Source organism: Bombyx mori, chromosome 27, assembly GCF_030269925.1.
Source record: "Bombyx mori chromosome 27, ASM3026992v2".
In the NCBI taxonomy this organism is placed as follows: domain Eukaryota; kingdom Metazoa; phylum Arthropoda; class Insecta; order Lepidoptera; family Bombycidae; genus Bombyx; species Bombyx mori.
The window spans coordinates 7,192,270-7,216,311 of NC_085133.1; the positions used below are offsets into that span (position 1 = coordinate 7,192,270).

At 35.6% G+C, this 24,042-nt stretch overlaps 1 protein-coding gene and 1 long non-coding RNA gene across 9 annotated transcripts in view; one reads left to right on the forward strand and one right to left on the reverse strand.

Annotated features, from left to right (window-relative positions):
* Positions 1–20,499, forward strand: part of LOC101735453 (trithorax group protein osa) — a 79,275-nt gene extending 58,776 nt beyond the window's left edge. For 7 of the 8 annotated variants that reach the window (XM_038021037.2, XM_038021039.2, XM_038021042.2 and 4 more), the window contains exons 15-21: positions 284–457; positions 1,636–1,798; positions 3,117–3,192; positions 3,558–3,688; positions 3,865–4,144; positions 4,475–4,631; positions 9,141–20,499. In XM_038021037.2, coding sequence (XP_037876965.1) covers positions 284–457; positions 1,636–1,798; positions 3,117–3,192; positions 3,558–3,688; positions 3,865–4,144; positions 4,475–4,631; positions 9,141–9,254 — 1,095 coding nt within the window. In that variant the 3' untranslated portion in view covers positions 9,255–20,499. The remainder of the gene's footprint in view (positions 1–283; positions 458–1,635; positions 1,799–3,116; positions 3,193–3,557; positions 3,689–3,864; positions 4,145–4,474; positions 4,632–9,140) is intronic. The other variant, XM_038021038.2, reaches the window with a different exon arrangement.
* A 2,477-nt stretch (positions 20,500–22,976) lies between these two features.
* LOC134201546 (uncharacterized) lies at positions 22,977–24,038 on the reverse strand. Its single transcript, XR_009976894.1, has 2 exons — positions 23,952–24,038; positions 22,977–23,825 (listed from the first exon to the last, which is right to left on the reverse strand). It is a non-coding gene; the product is annotated as an uncharacterized LOC134201546 (long non-coding RNA).
* Positions 24,039–24,042: the final 4 nt, after the last annotated feature.

The following is a 24,042-nucleotide window of genomic DNA, read 5'->3' on the forward strand; positions in this document are numbered from 1 at the left end:
GTATCGCAAGCGAGAAAGTTGTCTCTCGTGCATTAAATAAAAAAAAACGTTGAGTTCTACTTTTCCGAGCGCTTATGACATATCATCTTCTTCAAACGAGGCAGCGGTTTGGGTCTACCCCTGGCATTGCTGAAGTCCATGGACGACAGTAACCACCCACCATCATGTGGGAACTATGCTCGTCTGCCTACAAAGGCAATAAAAAATAACTTGACTTTTTTTTTTTATTGCTTAGATGAGATGAGACAGTATGTATTGAGATGAATATTCGATTAATTAACAGAGCGGCGGTTCGAGCGGGAGCGGCGCGTTCGGCGGCGAGCTGTCGAGCGAGATCGGCGCCGCCATCTCGTCGCCGGGGCCCGTGTCCCCCGGGATGGCGGCGCTGGACTTCGAGCCGCCCGCCGCCAGCCCCCCGCCCGAGCACAGCGACGACTCGCTCACCGACTACAACAAGGTAATCCTAAATCCAGTCAACGCGTGATTTTTTTAAAGGATTTTATGACCTGGTAACTATAACCTTTAAGTCATGTCTTATTTTAATTTATATTCTTATGAAAAATGATAATATGAAATGAAATGAAGATGATTAATTTGAGACGTTAATCAACTGGGATGAAATTAAATGAAATAAGATGAGATGATATGGGATGAAATATAATCTCAGTAAAATGGTGGTCATTTACTGAGATTTTTTCAGTGGACCTTTTGGAGGATCCCGAGAAGTTACGTCCAGCGTCTTTGTTTCATTTTCCCACATTTGTGCACTTTCACAGATATTAAACACTTAATAAACCACCGTTATTACACATTTAAACCCGAAGAAACACTAAATAGACAAAATAAAACAAATCACACAACTTCACTCCTCCGCGTTTCCGCCAAAAAGTCCAGTCAATGCGTGAATGTGTCAATATCATAGAACAGAGTCAGGTCTTAAAATGTCAATAAGAAAATTTCATAGAACGGCAGCAATGGAATAAAAAATTAAAAGCAAAAAATATGTATAGCAATGTTTTTTTTTAATAACTGTAATAAATAGTATTGTCGCATATAATGTGGAGTTTCTCATTGCTAATTCTGAGTCTTAAATGTTCAGTGTGAAAATCACAACGATACTATAATACGAACATATACAAATAATTGTACGTACCTTTTGTTTGTTCCATACAAGTAGAGTTTCTCACTTAGGACCCTATATTCAGTGATATACAAAGCTTTTGAGATACAGGTTAAAGTTTCAATTTTATGGCATAAATTCTGTCCCAACTATCCCAAAGGTGTCCATTGCTGCTTCACGGTGAACATTAACAGGATTGTGGTATACGTAAAAGGCGATCGTGATTACTGTATTTTTATATTTGGAATTGATAAATATGAATACGAAGTCCGCGTTGTGAGTCCGCGCGGGTAGGTACCACCGCCTTACCTATTTCTGCCGTGAAGCAGTAATGCGTTTCGGTTTGAAGGGTGGGGCAGCCGTCGTAACTATACTGAGATCTTAGAACTTATATCTCAAGATGGGTGACGCATTTACGTTGTAGATGTCTATAGGCTCCAGTAACCACTTAACACCAGGTGGGCTATGAGCTCGTCCACCCATCTAAGCAATAAATAAATAAAAAATACGTTCAGCAGACGTCCGCGGGCAGCGACATGTCCCCGGCGGCCGTGAGCTCGGCGGCGTACGGCGGAGCGCTCTACGACGGCGAGCAGAGGCTGCAGTACCCGCACGGCCTCACGCACAGCCCCGCGTCGCAGGACAAGCAGGAACACTACCACTACGGACAGGACCAAGGTGCGACCGGTTGCGGAGAGTTACGTTAACACGAAAATCAACTAGATGGCGCTGATAGCTTAAATCACTGCGAACATAGAGCCTATTATACCTTATTGTCTGGTCACCGTCCTCGTCGAACTCGTCGCTTGCGACGAAGGGCTCGACGGGTAAATTAACCCACAGACAGTCCACTAAGTTTCTCGCCGAATCTTCTCAGTGGGTCGCGTTTCCGATTCGGTGATAGATTCTGCGAAGCACGGCTCTTGCTAGGGCCAGTGCTAGCACCACTCCGGCTTAAGCCCCGTGAGCTCACCGTTAGGGTGAAGCTGATATAGCCTGTCAAGGCTATCAGCATAGGTAGAAAAAAAAACCTGATTGTTTTTATCTAACTACCGTTTCTTTCCAGTGACATGTCCATCGCAATCAATCTATTATGGATCTTGAGGCCATCTTCTTTTAAGTCTTATTGTACTCATTTGGTTTGTCCATTAGATGCTTAGTAAGGTTATTTGGGTGGGTTTCTAATATTTCAGAGTAGATTTTGGTGCTATGGATTACTTCATCCGTAACTCTTTTTATGGCAAATTTGCAATAAATTCTTTCATTTGGAAACGTACCATGGCGCGTTCCCTATCATCCTGATCGTTTTTTATTAAATCTTTGAAGGATTTCAATATTAGATTTGGAAGCAAGGGTCCTTTAGTTAGGTATAATGTAACTAGCGACCCGCCCTCGCTTCGCTTCAGAAACACACATGAAACCAAAAAAATAAATAAAAAAGTAGCCTTTGTTCATCAGGGACAATGTCGGCTACTAATGGAAAAATAATTTTTCAAATCGGTCCAGTAGTTTCGGAGCCTATTCGAAACAAACAAACAAACAAATCTTTCCTCTTTATAATATTAGTATAGATAGAAGAAACAACCAAGTATTTTAATTTTTTTGTCATTAGCGGAAGTTTCATTAACTGATCATGTAAGTTCTTTTTTTGATGATTCGTTTGACAATGTTTTATTAAGTCAGACCTGGGCATTGTTCCTATATCAAATCAAAAAAATTTTATTTAACATAAATGAAAGTACATGCTTGTTGAACGTCAAAAAGAACTACCGCCAATTCACAAAAACTAGCCTCCGTCTTGATAAGAACTGGCAAGAAACTCAGCGGGCTTGTCTTTTTTCCTCTTTCTTATTTAAATATTAGATTTTTTTTTATATTCATTAATATATAAGCCGTGATAGGCACGATCCGAGCGATTGTGAGGGGACAGTAGAACCTATTCCCACATAGTGAGTTTCGTAATAAAATTACAATACAAAATACACATTGTCCACAGGGAGTGGTGTTTCTGAAAGTCCACGATTAGACCAGATGCATCAGCATCAATCGATGTACCCAAGCAATTTTAATAGGTGAGTAACCAAATTTTATATTTACATTGATAAGGTGAATTAATAGTTTTAGCCTTACAAGAAGCCAAACTAGTTTTTGCCAAATCAAACTAATAGGTAACAAATGTTTTATTAATAAGTTTAGAATTAAGTTAAGAATAGATTCATAGATTCTAGTACTCTACATTTACTATGATTCATTGTGGCGAAACTCCCAAGCTATTGCCATTTTCAAGTAATTCTGTTGGTACTAAGATTTTTCCATAAATAAATAGATAAATTTCGAACACCGGATTCATTAATTAATTTTAAATTGCTATTGCGACTAGGTTTTATACTTATTTTTTGTTATTGTAATAAAACACTAGTTATATTTTTTGGACCAGATCAACTCCTCCCGGGGGAGGGGGTGAAGGCTCATTTTCTCCCTTGTCGAGCGCGGCGTTCCGGCCACCAGAACATCCGCACACACCTCACACGCCTCACACTCCACATACACCTCTACATCATCAACCCGGTAAGTACAACTCTAAATACAGGGAAGTATTGGAAGGGACCGAAATAGCTACCTCAATGCATGTGTAATTGATATGTAATAATAATAAATGTTCTGAACTATAAAGTGCAGAAATCATAAAACAAATTTAAATAGCTTTAAATAACAAATATAAATTAATAGAGTAATTATTACAGGTTCACCGAGCGATTACAGCGGAACCGTCAAACCGAAATCACAAGACGTTGCCTCCAAGTCGTTATCGGGCTTAGAGTCTTTAGTAGACCAGATTCCGTCAATAGCGGAAGGACCGGGCGCGGCGGCGGGTGTGGCGGGCGCGGGAGGCGGCCCCCCCGGCGCGGTGGTGGGCTCGGGGGAACAACCCGCCCCAGCACCTGTCCCCTCGCTGCCTGAATACGCCCCTGCTCTGTACGGTCCCTATGGAGCGTACGGTAGTGCCGCTTACGGAAATAACGGGTATGTACTTTTGATGGATGACAAAGTATCAAATCAATAAATATAAAAATTCGTAAAATGGGGGAAAATAAAACAAAGCCGCTGGGCGTAACTTCTCGGGATTCTCCAAAAAGTCCACTGAAAAAATCTCAGTATATTACCACCATTTGACTGAAATTATATTTCATCCCATGTCATCTCATCTCATTTCATTTCATTTCACTCCATACTATCATTTTTCATAAGAATAAGAATAAAAAATTAAAATAAGATTTGACCTAAAGGTCTTAGTTACCAGGTCATAAAATCACTTAAAAATTACAAAACTAATCAGGATACGCTTTGATTCAGATACGGCGGTCCGTTCGTGGGATACGGCGGCGGGTGGGGCGCGGCGGTGATGCGTCCGGCGCCCGGATACCTGTCCGACTGGCAGTACCCGTACTCCGCGCCCGCCTACCCTTACAACGCGCCCTACTACGGCCCGCCGCCCGCCCACCATCAACAGGTACACACACTGCTGTCTTGAGGTCATGGCACACTGTACCGGCACAGCTGCGGCACGGCTCTGTATTGTATTTGTAAGATCACTACGAACGGTTGTTAGGCAGCAGCAAGCGCCCAGACACCCCGCTGTTGGCTTTTTAATACGCTTTTATTACCTTCAGATGTATGTATGTATGTATACTTGTAACGGAATCTTTGAACTTTGATCCCTTTCAAAACGTCAGATTAAATCAAAATTTGGTGTAGTTATTAAGGACCGATGATAATTCAATATTTTAAAAAAAATTGAAAAAATTGAAATTCAACTAAAAAATAGAAAGTAAATAATAGTTTAAAAAAACTAACAAAATAAGCTTTTATAGAAAATCCAACAAAAAAATTGAAAATAAATTTTAATAAATTTGAATTAAAAATAGTGTATGTAGTATATTTATAATGAGGTAAGTCATAAATTCAATATAAATAACTGTAAGTGAGAGTATCTTTAAAATAAATCAGTATTGAATCAACTTGCGTTTCACTACAGTGTAAGAAAAAATTATTTTATTGTAAAAAAAGCGTGGGGTGCTTGGTATCAGTAGTTATAAATATTTTATGCACAGATATGAATAGAAGGGTTATTTTGATGATACCTGAAAAGCGCTGCACGCTTTTTTACAATAAAATCATTTTTTCTTACACTATTTTGAATTCAAACTTATTAAAATTTTAATAGTAACGTTATGAAACATGTTATACGACATACGGTTTAAGGGTCAAATTCAAATGACAAGCTAATCGCTGCGCTGGATCGGTGCTGTTACCGTGCTTGCATAGTGTGCCATGTAGGAGTGGGTGATATAAATCGTATATAGATTCAATATCTATATATCGCAGCAATATCGTTGAATCCGATATCGCCCCGCACGACATCTATATATCGATATCAGCCGATACACGATATTGCTCGATGTGATGCGCATCGGCATATCGTACCGATTCGTGAATCGAAATCTATATTTCGATATCAGCCGATACACGATATTGCTCGATGTGACGCGCATCGGCATATCGTACCGATTCGTGAATCGAAATCTATATTTCGATATCAGCCGATACACGATATTGCTCGATGTGACGCGCATCGGCATATCGTACCGATTCGTGAATATCAGCAATATTCGTTTGGTTCGTATCGAATCGGCCAGAGTGAGTGAGCGCACGATAGGGATATCATGTGATGAATGAAACAGAAACAGGCATTATCCATACAATTTTAAACCTTATGTTTAAGTCCATATGTCTGTAGATTATTCTTAGCGTATCAGCAGGATACAATTAAGGAAAGAAGTTTCAACTTTCGACCCTAACTTGAATGCAGTATAGCCTATTTGCATCGTTGAATTTAATTTCACGCGCTTTGACCTTGAACTAGAATTTTTGGACAAGTGTTTATAAATACTTAAAAGTTTTTTGTGTTTGATTTTTAAAGTACACATTTTTCTATTTTTGTTGAATCCAAATAATTGAGTTTATTTCTTGTGTTTGTATTAAACTTTTGAAATCTACACTCTTTTGGTATATTTTGTAATTTTAAATTAAGACACAAAATACTAAAAACTGAAAATAATGTAGCCAGTCCTAAGCTGTTGTTTGTGAAGTGCTGTGTCCTGTGAAGGAAAGTTTTTTTGATATTTTTATTTTCATGTTCTTTTTATTACTTTAAGATCATATTATAAATTGATATCAGAAAACCAACCGTATAACGTTGACTTAAATCTATATCTACTACGATATTATATCAGCGTATCGTTTCAAATCTCAAATATCATGAATCGAGAAAATCTACTAGCATCCATCAATATATAGATTCAGAAAATATATAGATTCAATATCCGATATTGATCCTCGATATATAGATACGATTCGATACGCGGCAAAACCGATATTACCCACTCCTAGTGCCATGACCCTTAGACTTCATATCTCAAAGTGGAGTCAGCTACATTGTGATGTGTGTGCACTCCGATGTAACCAATATGACAAAATAGTATAGTCGAAGTCATGTAAATATACATTATTAAGGATAACTCAAAAAGTCCGGGTTAGCTCTTGATACATTTTAATGGGACCACATGATAAGCACTAGTTTACAAATAAAAATCGGTTCTCATAGACAAAAGTTGGGAGGTAACATGAAAAAATAGAGTTGAATTCAAAAACTTTCCTCTTTTTTGATTACCGTATTTGGGTAATTGAATATCATGCTTTTTATGCAACCAAAAGCCCAATTATTTTGTAATTATGAAAATAAGTTCTGAGGTTAAGCGAGTTGTCGTCTCAACGGTCATGAAGCTGTGTCTGATACCAAGAGATGTTGAATTATAAATGTAACTTGAATATAAATATGCTTTAATGATTATACTTCATCATATACATGGTTCTGCGGGTCACATCTAGTGTAATAATAGTAAATTAAAGCACAATGATGTAACAAGTCTAGTGAAACATGATAAATTATCGATAATATAACTTCAGTATATTAATTATTTTGTTATATAAAGACAGGATGATACGCGAACACAGTATCGCTTGTGACGGTCGAAAGTGTCTTAGGCTTGAGATGGGTCTCCCAGGAGTGACGCTTGAGGATGGAGTGTCGAGGTAGGGTATCTTAGCCAGAGGCAATTATAATCAATGAGAAGTTCATTAAAGTCATGCCGCAGATTAAAATTATTATCAGGGATCGAGGAAACTGATGTCTTGGTCTGATTGGGTCTTGGTCTCGGTCTGAGTATGCTCTGCCCCTAGCATTGCTGAGGTAGGTAGCGGCTTGGCTCTGCTCCTGGCATTGCTTAAGTCCACGGGTCACGGTAACAACTCACCATTAGGTAGCCCGTATCGTATGCTCGACTGCCTACAAGGGTAATAAAAAAATTTTTGGCTGAAAACTATTAAAAACTTTTTTACAAATCTCATTTTTTCTTCTCTGTTCATTGTTAGACGTATTTATTTCTATGAGTATACTACTAAAAATAGTCAAACTTTCAAATTAAATTGGGTGTTATAGTAACCGGCAAACTTCGTGAGCAAATGACCTTGACTGCGCAGGACCGAATTTTAGATCACTTTGGTGGTGAGGGTGAGGCGCGACGGCAGGGGAAATCGTATCGAGCGCGTTATTGGTAGATCAGTTGAACCTTGCGTCCCGCACCGCGCCCTCGTTCCGCTTGCTCCCAAAAGTACGCTTGCGTACAGTGAAAAGTCTATCGTTATTAATCGTTAAGTTATTTGTTATAATTGCTTGTTGACTTTGTTGCCATTGCTATATGTTGAGTGTTTGTTGATTTTTTATAAAAAATACACTATGCCGCGACAAACTGGTGTAGTATTCAAAAGAAAGGGTAGAAAAATTGTGTACGACGTATATTGCTTCATTATAAAACAGGGGAAGAATTATATGGAAAAAGTAAAACAGACTTCGGAAGCAAGAAAAACATCAGTGAGTACTGTTAGGTGCATTATTAACGAAGCTAAAGGCTCTGGCTTGCTCGCCGTGTTTCGAACTCCGGGTAAGAAAAGATCAGGGAAGAAGAAAGTTACCGGAATGGATAGTTTCGTTCAATCTGTAATAAAAAGATGTAATCATAATAACTACATAACAAGCAGCGAAACTCCGTACCGTAGAAAGGCTTAGAAAAATTTAAAGAAGGTACAAATTTAAATGGCTCGGAATGAAGCTTACAACGAATTATAAAAGAGCTAGGCTTCAGATGGAAAAAAAACAGAAAGTAATCGGAAGCTGGTAATTGAAAAAAGTAACATTCGATTACTACGAATCGAATATCTTCAAAAAATAATTAATTATAGACAAAAAAGAAGACCGAACCGACCGAGTTGTAAACTACACCGATGAGCCCTATGTCGACTTATCACGATGATAGCGACTCGGGTGATGAAAACAGTGATGATGATGATGGTCAAGATTATGATAACGAAAAAAAAATTACAAATACCAGCTTTGCTTCAACTGAACGAAGACCTGGCAACAGCTCTAGTTTTGACTTAATAGAAGGAATATCTATTTTACCCCAAGATTAAATTATTACACTTATTAACCTATATTTTTTGTTGATGTTCTAATAAATATATAAATAAATACATAATATGTTGATTTTAATAATTTAATAGCATTATGACGCAGAGTAAATAATGTTTTTGCACGTGAGTGTACCATGCGCGAACTTACCCCCACTACGTCGACAAATGCTCAAGAAGTTTGCCGGCTATTATACAACTGTGTAAACAATTACAAGGCAATTTGTACGGAGTTCATTATCGCACATAACAAGTCTCCTATGTCTTTTTTATTTATTTTTTATTGCCCTTGTAGGCAGACGAGCATACGGCCCGCCTAATGGTAAGTGGTTACCGTCGCTCATGGACTTCAGCAACGCCAGTAACAGAGCCAAGCCGCTGCCTACCGTAATGTGTAATCAATCCTTTCTAAATATTGTATAAATTATTTCAGGCACATTACTTATCAGCGCCGCAGCTGATCGATCTCCACAAAAACGGCGAACACTCTGCCGGGGTGCCGGCCGTGCCCTCCGTGCCCTCGGTGGGCTTCGGCGGCTTCTGTTAGTGACCCGCTGTGTAAATACTCGAATTCTGAGGTACGACACTTAAAAACTATGTGACCGATCGACAGTTTTGTGGAAGACTATTCGTGATTGAATCTCAGTGGCCCCGAAGATCATTATCGATGTATCGATAAAATGGACTGTTTTTGTGATTCTCAAATATCGATAAAATATCGATTTTTGCGGATCACAAATATCGATATCGTCGTACGTTGGTCGATCGGGGTTTTGTAAGAACATCGCGCGGAGGTGAGCGCAGTCTCGATATTAGTTTAAGTAGCGAAATTGGACTGATGTATCAATTCGAATTGCGGTTTTTTATCGAATTAAAAACAGTTTTTGTAAAGCAATCGTTAGTGATGTAATTTTAATCTTTTTCAAATCGATGAGCTTAATTTATAGGTGGTTTATTTGTAAATATTGTATGTATTTTTGTTTCAGTCCATCACATGTGTGTGTTTTTTATTATTTGTTTAACTAATCGCTAGCTGCATCACACGTTTTGTTCGCGATTCTTTGGTCTCTAGTTTATATGTGAAAATATTGAAAATTTCGTACATCGATATGGTTACAATAAATTTGAAATATTAGATACCTTTAGACTTGTGTTACTACAATCATAAGGAAAAATATTTTGACATAATAACGGAGATCGGTTTTTTTTTATTATTTTAAATATCGATTATTTTTTACGATTTAAGATGCGATTTGTTTGGGAGTGTAGGTAGCGACGTTAAGTACTTAATTATAATATTCGGAACGTCTGTGATTTCCGGCAATGCCTACTGAATTATGGCCATTCACGATTGCCATAACCGGAATATTGTGTTCGTTTTGTTAGGTAGGTCTCGCATTAATGCAATCGAAACTAATATACGAATTATAAATCGGCGTTAAAAATAAAATTAATGATCTTTGTGTGGATCTACGGTGGTAATAAGGTGGTTTCTCTTGGAGTTTCACCGGAATTTTTTTTTAATTGTAATACGAAGTCTTGCCAATGATGTGTTTCGCTCTAGTCACTTTCTAATTTGTGTCGGCTAGTCAAATTGATAACGTACACGCCGCTCCAACACTCCCGAAGCAAATTACGCTATTTACTAGTTATATATTTCGTGAATTTTAAAATCATAAATTTTCATCTAAGTCACAAGAACGGCCTATGAAATGTATGTAAATGTATACTTTGTATCGTATAGATTATTATTATTTTTTTTAGTTAAAAATGTTTTGTGACGCCTATTTATAGTGAGCATTTTGATTATTGTATTTTGTTTTTTACACTGTCGCAACGCGGCGGCCATTTTGTTGACGCGGTCATTGAACTTTCATATTGCATAATATCGCCTGAAATAAAATTATGAAGGTGAGACAACGTCTAAATGTCGTTAGTTAAAGTACAATTTATCATTTCGCCATATAATTAACACCTTGAGTATTTTTTTTAAAGCGTAATGGGAGTGAACACTACAGCATGTTGAGAGTAAACAGTATTGTCACTAAAAACAAGAAAGATGATTCGATAAAAAAAACACTAAAATGTAAGATTATAATAATCACCTTATATCGTTTTTCTTAATCAGAGAACTCATCTTGTGTCGTGAATATAGTGTGACGTTACTTAAGCCACAGACACAGCACACTAAATTTCTCGCCGGATCTTCTCAGTGGGTCGCGTTTCCGATCCGGTGGTAGATTCTGCGAAGCACTGCACTTGCTAGGGCCAGTGTTAGCAACATTCCCGGTTTGAGCCCCGTGAGCTCATCTACACTTCAAGAAGCTGAAATAGCCTCTCAAGGCTATCAGCATAGGAAGGGAATTAAAAAAAGTGACGTCATCTGTTGCGAAGCATAGGCTTGTCAGAAGCCACTACATTCCTGTTACAAAACAATGTGACAATACTGTCGACTCTCATATGTTGTGGTCGGCCTGTCGCCATTGCCGCGTGCCCCGCGCATTTCACTATCGTTATCCGTCAGATGCACTGGCCTTCCCGTCAGTGGCTATAGGGTTTTTTTTACCATTTAAACATCATGTGCCGTACACTTACAGTTTGTTATTTCGATGAGAGGTCGCGTGCAGATGCAATGCAATGATCATTATATTCAATTGAAGACACGAGTGGATGTAGGAGACAATTTGTTAATTTTGAGAAAACGGGGAACAAACTTTTGTTCCTTATTTTTGGTACTCATCTTACTAATATGGAGAATGAAAATTTTAAAAAAAATTATAAGAATATTGTTTTATTGAAAAAATACGTTAAATGCCCATGTTACTTTCATGCGACGTGATAATATTTTTTCTGCGTACATAACTCCCTCATCACATGCAACTTCTAAAAATGGGCTTTAAACCCAGAGGCTTAAGATATAATATGCTTTCTATGCACATAAAACCTTCATTCAATGTAAAAACTCAAAAATCTTAAAAACGGTACTTAACCCCTTCATCCACTCATCGTCTTCAATTATCAATCTTTGTTAATAAGTATGAAATGTGTTTAATACATATAAGAGTGCGACGATAGATAAATAGATATACGGTACCTGACGATAAATATTGCACATCGAACTTTGGAAAGAAACAATCGGCTAACTTCGGTTTCGTATCCCGTTATCTCTGTCGCACGAAACACTAAGAGTGCGACTGCACATTACCCCACTTCAACAACGACTGACACGTCATATAGGTAGTGTGCGACAGAGATAACGCTCTACGAAGCCGAAATTAGCCGATTGTCTCTTTCCAAAAGTCGATGTGCAATATTTATCGTCGGGTACTGTATGGTTTATTCTTGTCCGTTAAATAATAACGAAATTACCTATAGATATACATATTTTTAATTAAAGTAAAAATTGCATTTGCACAGCCCTTTCTGTGCTTAACCGTACAATTAATTAATAATAATTTGTAACGCTGCATAATTTTCAATTAGGGTGCTAATTGGTTCGATATGTCTTTGGATTTTTAGTGAAGAAACTAACTGTTTGTTGGATATTCTAGATATGTTTTTTCTGTGTTATTTTGTGACTGTCATTTACATGTGTGACTGATCAATGTCAAGAAGGCGGATCTAAGTATTGTTTTCAATTTAAAAAGAATATTATTAAAATGTCATAAGTTGAATCTATTGCATAGATAGAATATACAATTTTTTTTTAAATTACATTCGATTAAAAAACTGCCTCGTCGTCGTCACATTATAACACATCGTTTTAGTCCTAAACGAATTGTTACTTCTTTTGTACTACATTTTGATGATAATCTTAAGCGTTTGGGTCGTGTACAGGTTAGTTGCGAGTTTAGATCGTGTTTCGAATGACGTTGGATATTGTGAGACTTAACATAGTAACAATACGGTCTGAGATGATTTAGTTTAGATTATAAGTGGATTGACACTACGACCTACTTAGCTGAGAAGCGTTTAATGGTTAGTGATTTTGGTATTATAATTATAAATTGATTTAGTATATCACAATATGGGGATTACAATGTTAAGTCTCACAAGTGTGCTTGCGTTTTTTTTTTTAAACTTCTACAAATGAGTCCTTCCGCATACTCTAAAAATAAGTGTCAGTGTGTTGGCGTATTGTAAAAAAAAAAATAGTCGTTAACATCGGAGTGAAAAAAAAAAATTGTACAAATTTAACGTTAAATCTTTTTCTTTGCACAAAAATAAAAATCTTAATTGTAAGTTAAGAATAAAAACGAAATAACATACGTAATAAAGACATATACTTTAATGATAGGTATAGACGGATGAATTTATACGGTAGTGAGTCGAAACGCGGTGGTTACCCGGGACGCGTCGGTAGGATCGGTCGGATTGTGCTCAATTGCGTCGATTTAATATGCTTTTTTAATGTCTCCGAATGACGTAACGAGGTTTCGACTTTCGAACAGAGACTGGTTCTCTCCTGTGGATGGTTGAGAAGAAAGTACCGATAAAATTTCGTAATTTAAAAAAAAAATTTAGGAAAAAGGTTCGTTCCTATACATATTATTTAAATTATGCATGTGCTCTCTCTGATACCTCGAATTGTTGGCTTTAGATGATACTACACTGATATTTTTTATCCTCGTTACGTGATTCGAATGCATCTTCTATAACTCTATTTTAAGTTTTTTTTTTTTTTGTTTTTTTTTTTCATTTTACAGAAGGGGAAAATAATTTTTAAAATTTAAATCAACAGGGTATTTAAGATTGCTTAAGATTTTATTTTATATTTATTATAATTATTATTTAAAGGTGCGTGCTCGCTTAGCGCCATTTTTAGTGTACGTTTGAGGTGTCGATTGTGCTATCTCTTTCATTCCTAATATATTAGAAGGAGATAGCAGAATGGCATACAGATTTTTTTCTATAGTACGTTTAATTTCGAATAAACTGATGCATACAAATCGTTTATTTTGTCGCTATTAACGCAAAAAGGTTACCTATCTCATTTATTTACACACAATTATGACCATACATTGAATAGATTTGAAAAGTTACCAACATTTTATTAATTAGTCCAAAGTGTGACTTGAGGCGACGGCTCCATTATAAGTTGTATTGCTTATGACGTAAAAACGAGTATTGATTGCCATTTATAAAATTTGCAAAAATGGTTTCAATGAAAATTCAGCTTCGCATGGGTAATTCGCCAAGACTAACCGGCTCTTGTGCGATATTTAAATGCAATTGAGAGTAATATTTAGTTTTTATTACGACTAGTGGAATAAATCGTGTGAGACTAAGTACCGAAAAAATACCTAGATGCTTTAATTATTATATTTGTATATTTTTATATCCTGTAAATTGTCATATCAACCAATCAAAATAGCTGTTGTTTCTTTTTTGTGGAACCTGTTGCCTCAAGTCCATTCAGAGCTCATAAAATACAAAAAAAAATACAGAAAGGCGATTTGTGTGTGTCGCCCAAAAGAACGCTATGATATTTCTTCAAAGGGTCTTATTGATGTCGGCTTCTTAACATTTAATTTTAGTGCTTTATGCTTCATACAAACTTTTCGTATACCATTTTTTTTAATTTATTTAAACATAATTGAAGAGTCTCCTTGTTTATCGACCTTTTTTTTGATATCGTATAATTCTAAAGAATAATTCGAAATAACTTTGAATTTCATCTCTTATTTCAATCGTATTGGATGTGCTTTGCATTATAGTTGACATTGTTAAGGGGACTGTCGATTGAGACGAAACATGTCACTTTCAATATCTATCATCACTAAAGGCATAAGGTCGAAAATCCAAGATCTCAAATATTCGAACCGAAAATTTTAATTTGTGTTTGGTTAGTAATTATATTGAATACATTACATATTATACTACATTATAACTTATACCATTGGTATATGTATTCAATGCGACTATTAATAATATATTTCTAGAATACGATATTTCTTTAATAATTAATTAAATATTATCTCGCCCTTGTGCCTTTAGTGTCGAGATTTGGCAGTAAATATAACGTGTCACTGTTGTTCGTTGTGATGTTGCATTGCCTTAATTTACGATTTATCTCAATGCTTAGAGAATTTAAAACATTTATATCATACCATCGGCGTGCATGCTTAGTTCAATATATTTATTTGAAATTAACGGAGACGGTATTATAATTAAAACAACCGATAAGAAATCGAATGATTTACTGTAAACAAAAGGAAATTTAAGGGAACCGCTATCGTGAAAATATTGCCAGGCAAAAACGAGTCTTATGTTTTTACAATTAATTATGTAAATTCGCGATGTTGGCGTAATAAAAAAAAGCGATTTTAAGCTGAACAAGTTTTTGTTTGAGTGATTTATAAACAAAAACACCAATTCGCTGAAACAACTCGTTCGCCATCTGACTTACGTTTATAGTACTGTATCAGCAGCCGCGCCTTAACTATCAATAATAATTCAAAAGCTTTCGCTCGAGAGAATAAATGATGCGCTCAGACAAACATAAATCATTCCTTAAATACTATGTTGTTAATTTAAACCGTCTCCCGACTTTCACTCGAATATTAAACTCGGTTATGCTGACCCTTAAATAATTTTACTTTCCCTCGATTTTCACTCGGATATTAAATATGGTTATGCTGACCCTTAAATAATTTTACTTTCCCTCGATTTTCACTCGGATATTAAATCTGGTTATGCTGACCCTTAAATAATTTTACTTTCCTTCGAATAAGGCTCGGATATTCCTGCGCGTTAAAATGTGCAATGTCGGAGATTAGTGATCGAATTTTTTGTTATGGTATTATCGGTATTTTCATTGTGTGTGTGTCATTATTGTTATATAGGGATGGGATCTACTAATGTAGGACTGAAGGCTAGCGCTAGTAAGCTCATTAAAGCTAAATTAAATCCTCGTTACTTGAAATATCATAATTCGATGCTTGAAAGGCAAAAGTGACTAAGCGACAATAACTGCTTTGTACATAAATGATAGGCAATAACCATGTTCGATGTGCAAAAAAAATATATTTCTAGGTCTATTAAAATCATTTCAATCCTACAGCTACTAGCTAGATTCTACTACGGCTAGATTCGTTAAAATACATTTTTTTTTCAGGTATTTCAACTTTAAATTAGTCTACTGTAAAGTTCACACATTGTCGCTTAGTCACGTTTGCCTTTCAAGCATCGATATGTTATTTAAATTATTTTCGAATGCTTGTGAATGACAATAAGCATCACTTAATCGATACAAGCACTTTCAAGCGCAATTTCTGTTCTAGATAGCAAGCGTTCGTACTTTCTGAATTAAATTAAGTCTGCCTTTTTTTCTTTTCTTCTCTCGGAACCGTTGTAAGAAAACGAACGAGCGATTAACGACTTTCCTATTGAGTGCATTAAGGTATGATATTAGCTGATCGGAACGGATTCGTGCTGGACTAACATCTAGTTTTTAGTGACGGTCTTATGAATGTAAATATGACAAAGACGTGTTGCTACGAATCATTTAAATCGTTTCAATTAAATCGTGGTTTTTTTTTTCCTTTATAAACAATAATTTTCTACAAAATAAAAACTGATTCTTTTTGAGTTACCATTTTCGCGTTTTGTCGTATTTACGTTCAAAATATAACGCCTTTTAAATGTAAGTGTCTATCAACGAGTTAGTGTTAGTCTTTACACGTACGTGCGTAGCGTGCGTGCGCACACGCAGCTCGGAGGCGAGCGCGCACGCACGGTATTTTAAATAATTTACGTGTCCCCTTTCGTTTTGCACGTGGATTTGACAAGAAATTTTTGTATTGCTCTATTTCAAGCTTAACGATAATAATAATATAGAGAATGACTTTTAACTTTGAAACAGAGTAATTCTTTAATTTCTATTTTAATATTAAGGGCGCTTTGTCTATATGTCCACGTGGAAAATCGATCGTTTAGTTAGGGACTGTTGAAATGATCAATTTTTAATGATAAATTAACAAAAAATTTTAAACAGACAAATGACCCGTTCATAAATAAAAATTTATAGTAATATTAATATTTTCGATTAATGAATAATATTGAATTGTATTTGTCACTAAGACTTGATCGTCCAAACAGTTATTTAGGGTTGACCAGTGTATGCATTGAGTCGCTCAACTATTTGTACAGTATGTATATTTTTGTAAAATTCAAATACTAACTTGCAGTGGCAATATTAATGAAATTTTAAAACTAATATTATAATAATTACAAGTGTGTAGTCAAATTTGTTGATTTATTTTTTACCGTTCACATATGAATTAATTATCAATTTTATTAACATTGATTCCGTGTGTGTAATGCAAATTTATTGAATAATTAATAAAGAGGATATTTACACATTTTTCTCATACATAATGTTGTAGGTTTTAATCAAATATTTAACTGCCTAACTAATATGTTACTGGTTTGTGCACATTATCAGTGACTATGTAAGTTTGCACACAGAGTAACATATTAGTCTGGTAGAACATAATTGCACGAATCACAAGCTCGCACTGAATTCGATAATGGGCGATTTGTACACGGAATGCCTTTTAATTCAACATTAAATAATCCGATAAAAAAAAAACAATTAGGAGCCATTCATAAATTACGTCACACGAATTTCAGGACTTTTGTCACACTATGTCACATTTCGGTTATACCCCCCCTCCCCATCCACGTGTGACGTAATTTACGGATGACTCCTTCGCTCAAATTAGAAAAGTATGTTTTGAATGAAGCATCCTGTGAAATGTTTTTTTTTATTGTACGCATTTAATTGTGAATTTCAATTAGGAGGTTTTGGACGACTGTGTCTGAGTTTTGGTAACGCACAACGCTGCGTATTGTGTTATGATAACGTTTTGCTGTATGTTCATTCGAAGCATCCGTGGACTCTTCGCGCATTGGTGTGCGTACTCAAGCTTTAAGCTCTATGAAAACAGACTTATTACGGCCCACGTGTACAATAGATTCGTCTTATTAAGCGTCCCTCGTCGCTTGGTTGTGATTTAAAGAGTCGCTTAAGGTCCCACACTCCGTCTCGATGCGAACAATTATAGGTACGTGTTAACAGTATTGTCGTGCCAAATTTTATTGGCAACGTTCTGTGTTATCAGCTTTATGCCTCTGTCACTGATATAACAAACTAGCGAGTCTCGTGCAAAAGTACATGTAAAATTTGTTTGAAACTACGCGCACGCCATCTATCGTACGTCGATGGTGTTCTATGCCGGAATTTTACGTTGAAAATCCAAGAATAATGTTGTAACTCAATCGGATAAGCAAGACATAAGCGCACAGTATAGACCTTGATGATTGTTTTTCGCAATTCAATTTGTTTCTACTAATAATTATGGCATTGTGTTTATTAAATCAGGTGCTTAGTTGTTCTATATTTTTAAAAAAACGTGCGTACAATAAATGTCAGGTGTCTTGATTTTTGTAAAGTCAATGTCAATTAATGAAGACTCCAGTCCTATAGATTTCAGTTTTAGTGATAATAATTAATAAATACAAATCGAATTGTAACTAATGATTTACTAGCCGTTTCCCGTGGCTTTGCGCGCCTCATCAAGAAACAATGTCAATTATTTCCAATGATAATGATACAGTTTCTCGTGGGAATGAAATTTTTTTTCAGGATCAGTGTTAGCCTATGTCACGCTACTGAACCAAACAAAACCCACTTTTAAAAAAAAAAACATGTCAATATATTGTTTCGTTTCACGGTGATAGAAGGACAAACATATCCACTTTCACATAATATAGTATGGAAGTACTATAATATAGTTACAAAATCGATTGATTGAGTGGTTCAATTTGGTTCAATCCGGTAAGCAGCGGCTTGGCTCTGCCCCTGGCATTGCTGAAGTCCATGGGCGACGGTAACCACTCACAATCAGGTGGGCCGTATGCTCGTCTGCCTACAAGGGCTACAAAAAAAAAAACTACACGGCTGTAGTTGCAATCATGTTCTTGCGATTAACATTCAATCCGCGTATTGGATTGTACGTAATTTGATAATCGGTCGACAGAGGCATATTGATGAGGACAATTAGAATTCATGCCCAGAGATTTGAAGCAATATCATTGTCGTCTCTCGTAACAGAAGCAATAATAATTAGTTCGGCGGGATAGCCTTTGTCGGACTTTCGGGCTTTGAAAACATTAGATGGAAATTTTTTAATCTCGTGTATTATTGTGATAATATTTAGTGTTTAGTTTGTTTTGGTGTCGAAATTTCTTATTGAATAATAAAATCGTGAATTTCACCGAACATTTTACATCTACATAGTAATAAAAATAAAAACTTCAGAGGTGTCAAGGGATACCCGGATGGAACGAAGTTCCTTTCGATTAATTAGTGAAGGAATTGTATTTTTTTTTTAAAGTTATAATAATAAATTACGGCATTATGAAGAAGAAAAAAACAATACTATGAACTAAATTACTATTGTTGAAACGCTATCTCGGGAAACTGTACTCATTACGCGGACCAATCGGATACGAGCAATGTCACGCGATAAGCGCCTATACGTTGATTGGTCAGAATGACGGATCTAAAAAGTGTCGTGACAACTTTTCGTAAGAATTTTTTCCGTCTAGCCCCCTTTCACAACGCGCGATAAGGAACTTCGTTCCAATATAACAGTTTTTGTCTTCGAGAAATCTCATAAGTAAAAGAGCCGTTAATATTGTGGTTGGTGTTTTTTAAAATCAAAACCAATGTGAAGCGACGGAGTTTGAATTTAGCTCAATTTTATTGATATGTACTTATTACATTATTTTTATTTACTATAAAAAAATAACTGTATTTGCCTATTTATAGCCGTTTTAATTGTTGTTCCCTTGGCTAGTGTGAATGTGATGTGTTTATGTTACGTCGAATAATATGTGTTGTTGAAAATTATGAGAAATACGTCCAAGTAATGTATGAGTTTTCTCCCGGTCTGTATCAATTTAGCGTACATTACGGTAGTACTTATTTGTCTAGCCAAGGGTGATTTCGTGCACTCAAACGACTCGCATTTTCGAATCACGGTGCTTATTTCTATAGTGGCGACTCGGCGTTGAAGTAATATTGAGATTGTTCTCCGTTGGAATAACTGTCTTTAGATACATTAAGTTATTCTTTCATAAGGAATTGTTCTGCTTTATTAGGTGCAAAGGTGATTTTGTTTTTTTTTTTTTTTTCTCTTTGTACGGAACAGAAATGGTCAATTTAAACTAGAACCGCGTCGCCACTAACGCGTTACTAAAGTACAATTTACATTAATGATATGTATTATGGGTTTGTAAAGTATTGTCACTGTTGAGCGATGTCGCATGTTCTAAATATCGTTTCAATGTCCGTTAATGAACTACGCTAGCGGTAAAACACTAATGTTTGTACAGTTTTTAACTATACTTCTCATAGCAATAAGCAAGAAAATATTTTTTAGGTAAATTAAGATCTAATCGAATTAAAATAATAATATGTAAAATAATGAAAAAGTAATAAACTTTCTGGAGTAATAATTTCATTTGAAACATGAATTTCATTTCATTCGAATAACTTTATGAGGTCCTATTGTGAAAGAAATAAAACCCATTTTAAAATAAATAATCGGAAAACGACTCTGGATTGTAATTAGAATTAAACAGGAAGAATTTTTAATTATTGAAGTACATCATAGTGTAATGTTTAAGTAATGTATTATAATTAATAAATTTAAGGTAAAAAGTTATTATTAACATTGTATGGAAAAATTGTGACAAAATTATAGTCATTTGTAATATTAGAATGTTGTTTTATTAATTTCTATGATTTCCAATGTGGTGTATGTTGTATTATCTATGGTTTATATGTAGTAATAATCTTCGAACTATGCTTTTGATTTAGGCAACGAAGTAACGCAAATCTACTATTGTCTTGTTTAAGTCCAATCGGATCTTCCCGATTCACTCTGTGTGCTTTTAGGCACTCCAAGCATCGGTCATCGCTCTGATCGGTCTCGTCAAATGCGATAAAGAGTTCGACGTGCAAACTAGTCCATAGACGCAACTTAGTGGTTCGCAATTCCGATCCGGTGGTAGATTCAGCGAAGCAATGCTCCAAAGCTAGTACCAGTCATCCCAGGTTGAATCCCGTGAGCTCACCTACTAGTTAAGGTTACGCTGAAATAGTCTCTCAAGCCATCAGCGTAGATAGGAAAAAAATCAATTAGGTAGGGAATTATATATGAATATAAACTTAATCACGTTATTTTATTTGCAACAGAACTGCATCGATCATTGATTAAAATAATTATTAATAGGAAGGAGCAAATTACCGTGGAACTGAATCTTTAAAACGTGATACGTTATTAATTCTGTAGTTAGCTTAAACTAAATAAAGTTTAGAATGAGAACACCGGAAGTGACGGTTTACTAGATGTGACTTGGTTAGCGGTAGAGCACTTCATTACGGATCATCCCTATCCATTAACGGTGCTTTTAGGTACCACAAGCACCGGTCACCGTCCTCGCCGAACCCATCGCTTGCAACGAAGGGCTCGACGGGTAAATTAACCCATCTCCCATCCCATTAACACAGCCACTGGGTTTCTCGCCGGATCTTCGCGTTTCCGATCCGGTGGTAGATTCTGCGAAGCAATACTCTTGCTCGGGCCAGTGTTAGCAACACTCCCGATTTGAGCCAAGTGAGCTCACCTACACGTCAAGAAACTGAAATAGCCTCCCAAGGCTATCAGCATAAAGGTAGGAAAAAAGAAAAAGAAAAAAAAGAGCCAACTTCTAATATAAGAGACGGAAATTAAAAGAAACTGATTATACAGTTTTTGAAACATTTTTATAATTTTTCCAGTAAAATTTCCAAAAAGTAATCTTTATTCTGGACTAAAAAAAATTTTTTTTTTTTCTAGCTCACGACCCACCTTGTGTTATGTGGTTACCAGAGCCCATACACATCTACAAGATAAATGCTGTCAACCACCTCGAGACATGAGCTCTAAAGTCTCAGTTTTAACTACTACTGCTGCCCCACCCTTCAAGCCAAAACGCATTACTGTTTCACGCCAGAATTAGGTAGACAGGCTTACATAGACGAAACGAGCTCCTCTTGTTGTTATGGCCTACTGGAACATATACACAATCACAACGTGAATGTTGCCATCTATATGTATCATATCGAGGGCTGAAAGGATATTTGGTATAAGCGACTTTTTTTTTTTGCTCCATTTTAAGTTTAAAATTTGGACAAAATATCATAACAAAAAGATTTTTTTAACTATTTGAATGGGGTAAACTTCATTGAGGTTTAATAAAAAAATAAGGCGAATTTCTGAGGCTAATGGACTTTTGGAAGAATACGAAAAGCGAGTTAGTTAGTTCCTTTTTCTAACATCATATTCACTTTCACAGATGCTAGAGGTTAATAAGCAATCATTGTTACGCGTATAAATCTAAAAGAACTTTGTTAATAACTTATGAATCTAATTAGCTCTTGATAGTCAGTGATAAAATAGAACAATTCAAAACTGAACGTTCCCGGCAAACGGTCATATTTCACAGAGTAGTAGTTCTACTTATCTAACTGGAAAGGCAAAAGTATCGTACCAAAATGCCTAATGTTTTATTTTATTTTTTATGAAAAATTATAATATGATGTGAAATGAGATAAAGTTGATTAATTTGGGACTTAAATCAATTCGCATGAAATGAAATTAAATAAAATGAGATAAGATGATATGGGATGAAATACAATATCAGTAAAATGGTGGTTATTTTTAAGACTTTTTCAATGGACTTTTTGGAAAATCCCAAGAAGCTACGCCCAGTGCATTTGTTCCTTTTTCCATATTTGTGCACTTTCACAGATACTAAATAGCTAATAATCCAACGTAATTACACATTTAAAAGTGAAGAAACACTAAATACACAAAATAAAACAATTCACACAGCTTCGCTCTTCGCATTCCCGCAGAGAGTCCCAGAATGATCTCAGTAGTTGCATAGTTCCATTTTTCCAACTGGAACGGCGAAGGTATCAAACCATACATGTATGTATGATCTGTCTGTATGAAAGATCTCATCAATTAGTTCCATAGACCTTTAATACTTCAGTGATTAGCATATACCTAGGTTTCATATTTTAGTGATTATGTGGCGTTTATGAACGCACATTTTTATGATGCGTAAGCCGGAACGCACCAGAGGTGGGAAAAAGAATATAGTCTGTGACACGGGACCTTTTTACCGCCGAAAAATTAAAAACGTAAAATAATTTATAATGTGTTTAATAACTAATGTTATATAATAACCTAGAATTGTTTAAGCCGCTACATCAATAAAATTGATATTGTTTTAACTGTGGTGTTAATTACATAAAACACGATTTTACGGCGAAATAAAGATGGGACTCTTTATAAAATCCCTCAATTAGTTCCTAACTCTTTATACCATAGATACCATAGAACATAAGAGTAAGGCAACTCAAACTTTATGTCAACTTTCAAATCTGAAAATCCAAGACATTTTTTCTTTAGGATGTAGAAACAGGATCATCACAAGGAACATGTCACATAGAGCCAAATCTTCAGCATAATTAGACAAAGCCATGACTTTTGCCCGAACAGGAAACTAATTTTGTTAGGATTTTGCTGAGACTTCAATGGAATTTTTAAAACAAACTGAATTTTCGTACATTTTTGCACAGCTTGTACGTTATAGGGCTAGTTAACTACGATCAGTAAATACAAGCTAGCTCGTGAGAGCTAGTAGTAATGTAAACTAATCTAAATGTACTCTAATCAAACATAATTATTTTAATAATAGATTCATGAATAAGTCTCTACAATTAGAAAAAAAACAAAATCCTAATATGGCATATAAAATAATGAGAGTTTTAAAAATATATTTGAGGTAATCGACACGGATAAAATTAGTCAGTAGATCGACGGCCCAAAACTTGTTGTTTGCAACTTGTATAATTAGCAGGCTTATTTTCAAAATGCTGTTAGCAATATTCAGGCATCTGTCAAATATTTTGTGTTGCAACAATTTCCTTTCTGTACAGTTTTTGTTTTTCGATCAGAGATATGAATGTACATATGTGCAATGTTCCCTTTGCCTGTCAAACGGACGAACCAAATTAATGAAACATAAAAATAAATAAAACCGTTTTACAATCTAACATAGTGAAATAAATTAAATTTAATATCGATCTGAAAACAATAGCGTATTGTAAATACCGTACCTTAAAACTATACAAAAGTAGTAGGTATTTAGTTAACATTTTGACACATTCCTTCTCACCGGATTGGTGCTTTGACCACTGAAGTACTATG